The 7,866-nt window shown below is 44.1% G+C and overlaps 1 protein-coding gene across 3 annotated transcripts in view; it reads right to left on the bottom strand.

Moving 5' to 3' along the window:
• Positions 1-1,525: 1,525 nt before the first annotated feature.
• The window catches only part of LOC123111782 (aminopeptidase M1-C), a 31,563-nt gene continuing 25,222 nt past the window's right edge, over positions 1,526-7,866 (bottom strand). For 2 of the 3 annotated variants that reach the window (XM_044532658.1, XM_044532659.1), the window contains 9 exons: positions 5,217-5,499; positions 5,022-5,143; positions 4,836-4,933; positions 4,407-4,584; positions 4,218-4,332; positions 4,066-4,133; positions 3,873-3,950; positions 3,314-3,388; positions 2,743-3,202 (listed from right to left, as the gene is read on the bottom strand). In XM_044532658.1, coding sequence (XP_044388593.1) covers positions 3,020-3,202; positions 3,314-3,388; positions 3,873-3,950; positions 4,066-4,133; positions 4,218-4,332; positions 4,407-4,584; positions 4,836-4,933; positions 5,022-5,143; positions 5,217-5,499 — 1,200 coding nt within the window. In that variant the 3' untranslated portion in view covers positions 2,743-3,019. Of the gene's footprint in view, positions 1,724-2,742; positions 3,203-3,313; positions 3,389-3,872; positions 3,951-4,065; positions 4,134-4,217; positions 4,333-4,406; positions 4,585-4,835; positions 4,934-5,021; positions 5,144-5,216; positions 5,500-7,866 lie in introns of those variants that run through there. The other variant, XM_044532660.1, reaches the window with a different exon arrangement.

The raw sequence follows: 7,866 nt of genomic DNA, 5'->3' as shown, positions 1-7,866 counted from the left end.
TATTTGTGAGTAGTTTTTCATCTAGTTTGCCAAAATTCAACATTTTCAGAGTTCATTTTGTAGTGATTTTCAATTTCATGGTCATTTTGTAAACGATTGAAACATAGCAAATATAATTTTTTTTCTTTTCTGCTTTATTTTTTCTTCTATTTATTTCTGAGTAGTTTTTTCTTTTCTGCTATATTTATTTTCTTCTATTTATTTTTGAGTAGTTTTTTTATTTTGTTTTTTTCTTTTCTGCTATTTTTTCTTTTCTGCAAAACTTGATGGTCAAAGTCTGGAGTTATAACTTAAAAAAAAAGAAATGTCGACGTGCAATTAGTTTTTGCCATAATAGAAGAAGTCCGGAGTTGTAATAAGTTATTAAATATAAAAAAGAGGTGCAATGCTCGTTAATTTGCTTCAAGCCTTTCGGAATAGTGTAAACTGCACTGCGCATAGCTCCATGCAGTCTACCGTATTCCTGAAGGCTTGAAGCTAAGCAACGTGAGCATTGATCCTCTTCTTCATCGTCTCTGCACTCAGGGCTTATAAACCGCTCCTAGTCCCTCTCACTTCGCGAGGTGGGACTAAAAAACAGCTTGCCATAACCTCATTAGTACCGGTTCGTGGTATGAACCGGCACTAAATGGTGATGGTGGGGCCATAGCCTGACCGCAGGCTGACACAGCCTCTTTAGTACCTGTTCGTGGCATGAACCGGTACTAAAGGTTCGCCATGAACCGGTGCTATTGATCGCCGCCACGAACTAGCACTAGTGTACACATTAGTGCCGGCTGAAATTCCAACCGGCACTATTGTGCTTCACATTTGACCCTTTTTCTACTAGTGTGAGAAAGATAAGTTGGATGACATAAATATTGATGCAATAATAGATGACTTTGCTAATAGAATTGTTAGACGGATTTCCAAGTTCTAGTATAGACGTGAAATCAGTTTGCTTTACTATGCCTTGTGCAGGAATGTTTGGAAGAATTCAGTTATTATCTGATTGAGAAATTTGGAGTGAAGGACATGGCCGATTGGGAAGGATCCAGAAACAGATGCAAGTTCATGTCTAAATTTTTATCTGATGGTAACACAAAAGATCTAAGTAGCAACCAATTTTGACAGAATTTTTTGTTTTGCAAAACAAAATGAAGTCCCCTTTCAAATTTAGGAATGCGAGCTTTTGTGAAAAGCGAGCTTTTGTCGAACTGCATCATTTCATTACTATCATGGTGTAGTTCACTTGATCGATAAGTAAACTGTACTCTCAGTTTTAGAGTCCAAATGAAGATCATCTGGCTATGTGTGTACTGGATATCTACTTTGCTTTTGAAGTAGAAAATGTTTGATTTTTTGAGTAAACAAGGGCCCCTTCTTACTGTCTTGCCCCTGGGCCCTGTATATCTATGCCCCGGCCCTGACCACCACCACTACAAATGTACTACCAAATACCATCTCAAGACACAAATGGATTCGTCACCACACATGACAAGGCACAAATGCATTCTTATTGCCAACAACAAAAGTAACCTAGCACTCTAGCTGCAGCACGTCAGGGCTTGGCCAGGAGCTCACGCACCGTCTGTGCAAGCCCGGGCTCACTCCTGATGCCCTCGGCCCATCTCGCGCTGATCCGCACGTTTTCAAGGCTCTGCTTCAGCGTCCTCTCGAATCCAGGCTTTGTGCGCGTTGCAAAGAACTTGGAGATCTCTGCGGCCTTCTCGTTGGAGGTGAACTGACAAGAAACAAGGAAGTCCACATTAACTATGGCCTCATGGAAATAATACCTGCAAAACTGGGGAATATGATCACGGAAATAGGGCAATAGAACTGTGATTAAATGTACCAATGGAACAATGTTTTTAACAAAATTCGCCGCCAAGCTCCCGGAAAATGTCCTTGAGATGCGCTCCCAGTTTTCCTGCAGACAGACAGTACGGTTAGCACCATGTTTTCAAATGTTTCAGTCTGCTAACACTAATATGAACCATCAGTCATCTCCTAAGGTGTCAGATGAAGGAACCGCAAAAAATAGATGGTTGGGTGCTGCAGCCTCAAATTCACTCTAGTTAAAATACATTCACAAGGGAAATCCATATAAAGAGATCAGGATCCCGAAACAAATTCACAATCCAGAAGCAAATAAATACTACTACCTCCGTCACGGTTTAGAAGGCTTGCTTGGAAATTCTCTCGGACTTAGGTGGTTATCTATTGGTTGTGAGATGGGCTAAAAAATAGCATTCACACTATCCATGCATATAGAAATAGTACTCCGGAGTACTAATTAGTACTAGAAATAAATGCAATGCGCCCTAAACCTTGTCTATTATGGAAACGCACGCAAATTTAACTGTGCCTTCTAAACTGTGATGGAGGGAGTAGTATCAATCAATATCATACATATGTACTTGATAAGTATCAATCAATATCTAATATATTTGGTAACCTGGTAAATCTCTTATATTTGGTAACCAAATATTAATTGGACACATACCTATTTTATCAGTTTAAGGAACACTACCACCGTCACTGCAAAAAGCCGTCTTATATTAAGGGACGGAGAAAGCTGGAAAATCTATACCTTATAACCAAACACAATCTTATTTTGTGTATTTGCTTTGCATCAAGAGTTGCCCCGTATATTCCGTCGGCTCGGCTTTATAACCACCCGCGTGAAGTCTCTTCGTACATTCAGTTTACCAAAAAAGATACATCAAGGAGGCTTGTTCTAATGACACTGAGATTGGAGCCTTTCCGAAAATTTCTTTGTTTTGCCTGAATTTCCTCTTAATGGATACTTGCTACCTAGTTCCTCCTTGTTCTCATTCTTCATACAACCCGTTTGCACCACATGCATTCATAACAATAAATGATTTGGCTACAAACTGCAATCAGCTGACTCACTACCACCACCACTACAAATGTACAACCAAATACCATCTCAAGCCACAGTTTCCACACATGATAAGGCACAAATGCATTCTTATTGCCAACAACAACTGTAACCTAGCACTCTAGCTGCAGCACGTCAGGGCTTGGCCAGGAGCTCGCGCACCGTCTGTGCAAGCCCGGGCTCACTCCTGATGCCCTCGGCCCATCTCGCGCTGATCCGCACGGTTTCAAGGCTCTGCTTCAGCGTCCTCTCGAATCCAGGCTTTGTGCGCGTTGCAAAGAACTTGGAGATCTCTGCGGCCTTCTCGTTGGAGGTGAACTGACAAGAAACAAGGAAGTCCACATTAGCTATGGCCTCATGGAAATAATACCTGCAAAACTGGGGAATATGATCACGGAAATAGGGCAATAGAACTGTGATTAAATGTACCAATGGAACAATGGTTTTAACAAAATCCGTAACCAAGCTCCCGGCAAATATCTTTGAGATGCGCTCCCAGTTTTCCTGCAGACAGACAGAATGGGACAAATGTTAGCACCATGTTTTCAAATGTTTCAGTCTGCTAACACCAAGTATGAACCATCAGTCATCTCCTAAGGTGTCATATGAAGGAACTACAAAAAATAGATGGTTGGGTGCTGCCTCAAATTCACTCTAGTTAAAATACATTTACAAGGGAAATCCATTTAAAGAAATCGGGATCCCGAAATAAATTCACAAATATGGTTCAGCTGTTTGCAAATATGCCACTTGACTTGAGTTCTTGTTGACAAATACAGAAGAACCCTGGGTCCTCTTTGTAATGCAGAAATCTCAATGAAGTTGGTAGAAAAAGAAGCATATTCTCATGAATGGATATTCAAATTTGTTTAGAATGCCTACAAGAATCTGATGTTCCAGACAGGACCCAGAAATAACGACTTTTACGCATCAACAACACGTCAACACACATAGATAAAAGGGTACTCATTGTTAAAAGAGATCGTACCTTCAACCAGTTCCACGAAATTTCACGTGCCTCTGGTTGAATACCTCTAAGGAGAATATATGCATCTTGATTGCGAACCTGACAAGCAAGAGAGGCATATGAGACCTGAGTACAGCTTGCCCTTGACACACAAGTAAGCTCATAGAAACCTTCGACTATAAATGTGGAAGAAAGTAATGATATTTGCATTTACCTCATTAGTGAAAATTAAATTCAGTGATTCAAGGACGATACTATTATCCCGGCAAGAAGATAATATGCCTTGAAACAATAAGAAAATGCTTTTAGAACAACCAAAAACATGGGCAAGCTTTGTTAGTTTAAGATGGTCAAAGGGCTACACACCTAAGACTTGTAATCTTTCCTCCCCTTCAGCTGACTCCTTGTAGATTTTTCGGAGAGCATCATAACCGGATCTGTTTGAACTACTAACATTCTGCATCACAGAGAGGTATGCGGCCTGCAGAACAGCGCAAGTTACAAATGGAAGAAGTAATCATAGGTACCACGTGAAGTGATAGCAAAAGGCAGGACCTTTCTAGTATCCGGAGGAAGAAGAGAAGTGCCGCGATCACGTGTGAAGATGTTAAAGCGCCTAACTCCTTCATTAATGGTCTTACCATGTCCAAGTTGGACAAGTGCAGTCAACAGCAGTGGTCTAAGCATTACATCCAGGTGGCTCTCACCCTTCTTGGGGTCCCAGCCTAACTTTCTGAAAGATAAGTGTCACATAGTCAAAAAGAAGAAACATAGGAAAATGTAGCAAATATACAGTAATAACGTGAAAGAATCATGCAATTGTCATGCATCGGCCACAAAAGAAGGAATGTTCAAGCAACATGAGAAGTTAGGAAGAAGATTAGTGACATATTATGTTTCCTTTTCCTTTTTGTGAAACAAAAGAGATGATATATTGTGAGTGTAACACATTAAGAAACTCATAGCAGTTATGGTGGGGCATACTCTGCAGGTGACAAAAGAATCTTGATCAAAAGTTGCTTGATGTCACCAGCCAAGGCAGGAGTAGCATCAGCAGATATTTTAGCAATACTTGTGGTTACCTGCCAATCCAAAGTAAAGATATAGGCGATTTATCTTCAGGAACAATTGAACACGATAGAATCAACTGGACCTACAGGATTTACGTACAGTGTTTATGTGTGAAAGAACACTATAATCAGCTTGCCCACGATAACCGTAGAGTAAATGTAGCAACGACGCAAATGTTTGTTGGCGGGCAATAGAAAGCGCATATAAGTCATCCAGGATGCCTGCAATGGTAATGTTATAATACCTGCCACCAAAATATTACAAGCAGATTCAATGGTCACATGTTGCGTTTACCAATTTTATCCATTAGTGAGAGCTTCTTGGTCTCCAACGCATTTTGAAGTGCAGCTGCAAGCTCATCGTCATATTTAACTCTGTAAAATCCGGTTCCATTTATATTCAACTTAGTCCAAAAGTTTCCGCCCTTCTTTCGGTCACCACATTGTGAACCAATGACCAGCTTATCATGTTTAAGTTTCAACAACAACTTTTTCTCTGTATCATATGCACCACAGCCTGAAGTTATAGGGACAATCCACATGCCAGAGCCAGAGGACCCATCTAACAAAAACTGGGCCTGCAACAAACAGAAATCATCAAGTTCGTGGAGAAAAATACTATACTCGGAGATCTATCAGTCAACGAGATCAAGTTTTTAACATTTTTATTAATTAGTTTTTTCACTTTAACCAATATAAAATAAGACACACTTTTGTGAAAACCCTCTCTTTGCCTTGGTCTAGTGGCTAAGGGTGATCTATTAACTCGTAGAGGGAAGTGGGCGCAGCAATACATGAAATAATTGGTAAATAATTCTAAATAATCAACATATTTAAGAAAAGGAAGCCAGTCTGACCTAATACCATAATTTATTATTGTACATAAAATTATATATCGAGACTCACATTTGACAGGAAAAATGTAATGATTATTTCTTGAATTGTGTGTCTGGATTTATTAAAAATAAACACCCTTTCAGAAAAATGAAAGAAAAATAAAGAAATTCAAACATATATACCAAATTATCACTATTAAACATACAAGTACATTACTACAGAAAAAACAAACTTCATGATTAAAATTTGATAATTAATTTATGCCTATTGCCTTATAATACTAACTTTATATGTAAGTCTGAATCTGACACTTCCATTTCAAGCTGTCATAAAATTTAACACTAAACATTGCTCTCAAATATTATTTGATCATTCAAATTAGCAATACATAACTGAAACTGCAGAAAACTGTGGTCTAGATCTTTTTGCAACCATCTGATTTAAATCAATAGTCATGCAGGATGTGTATCCCTGGGCTGAGATGGGAACATGGGAAGTAATGTGCATTTAAACATGTCTCTCGTGATTTGTAGGGAAACGTCTGTGCCTATCTACCTTACCAAATTAATTGTAGGTTTCCTTATTAGCCTTATCTGCACTAGGGCCCAAAATAACCTTCAAACTTTCATCAACCAACCACTCAGATTTAAACCACCTCTTACCTCTAATGTGGTAAGATAGAGCACCCTAAAAGAGCTCCAACTTCAGAACAAGATCTAATTCAGTTCTTCTACGAGATTCATGTAAGTTGTTCTTGATACCATTCAGCCATATCCCAGAATATATGATCAGATACTAGGGCTGCTGTGTAAATACGTGAATGCATCAAGTGACAGATCAATGGCCGTAGGGGCAGTAAAATATTTCCAGTTTTTTTACATCATTGAGTACAGTATTCTCAGAGGACCAGTTACAGTCAGTTAAACATTCACAAAATGGTATGGAACAAAAACCAAGGTTTGGTCAAGCTTTTGCCACAACCAGTTAGCAGATGATTCTCTTAAAGAAGAAACTCTAAATGGCATGCCACGACTAGAACTTAACTAAATAGCAAGGACGGAGCAGCCAAATACGCAGCGGGGGATATAGGTATAGGAGCGGGATGGAGCTCCCGTGCTCTGGCGATTCTGGCGCCTGCGCCGGCGCGCACCCGCCGCCGGTGGCGCCCCCCGCCTCCATCCCAGCTGCCCCCTCCAGCGAGTGCCCCGCTCCGGCGGCCGCGGCGCCTCCCTCCCCTCCAGCCGCTCCTGCTGCCGCCCCCTCCGCGCCTCGGATCCGTTGGGCCGACTTCGCCAACGATGAGCCGTCCCCCCCCCCAGCCCCCACCCCCTCGCTCGCCGCCGCGCTGCCGCGCCGGGCTGGCAGCTCAGCCCCCCACGTGAGGGGTTCTGCTGCTGGCCCGCGAACGCCGCAGTCGCAGCCGACGACGCCCTCGAGCTCGACTCGGGCGGTGGAGCGCCAAGGTGCGGGCTTGGCTGGTGGCGCTGCTCGCCGCCGGCGCGGACGCTCCTGGGGCGTGGCTGGCCGCTCCGGCCGGGGTGCCGCCCGCTCCTCCTGGCGCCGCCCGGCGGCGGAGGCCCGGCCGGCGGCCTACCCATCTCCCTCGGCGTCGATCTCCGCCTGCTCTCCCCCGACCCCGTGCGTGCGATCCTCCCCCTTTAGGCCCTTTATCGCGGCCTTCGGGTTCTCGAACCTCCGGTTCCTCTCGGTCCGTCGGGATCCCTCTGCCCTGGCTGCCTGCGCCGGAGCCACGCCGGCGGCGGCGGCGGCGCCCGCCCCTGGGAGGGAAACCCTTAGGGCTCCCGTGCCTCCCCGTCGCCTGGGCCGGGCCGCTGGTGTTCCTGGGCTGCTGGGCCCCGGCCCGCCCCGGCAGCTGGGCCGCAGTGATGCCATACCGGATGGTCTCCCCTCCCCCCGGGCCGGCCCACTAGCGTTGGGCCGCTGGGTTGCCCTAGGGCGCTGGCCCCATCCATATGGTTACCCTGCGGCTTCCCGCGACCCCCTCTCCCCAGCGCCGCCACCTCTCCTCGTCCCCATCTCCTCCCCGTCGCATCCCCCCCTGCTTCGACTCCGGCCGCTCCCTCGCCCCGTTCGACCGGCCCGCCACC

Source organism: Triticum aestivum, chromosome 5B (genome assembly GCF_018294505.1).
Source record: "Triticum aestivum cultivar Chinese Spring chromosome 5B, IWGSC CS RefSeq v2.1, whole genome shotgun sequence".
Lineage (NCBI taxonomy): Eukaryota > Viridiplantae > Streptophyta > Magnoliopsida > Poales > Poaceae > Triticum > Triticum aestivum.
Note: the sequence above shows the minus strand (reverse complement) of the source record. Positions and strands in the feature narration are given on the sequence as shown.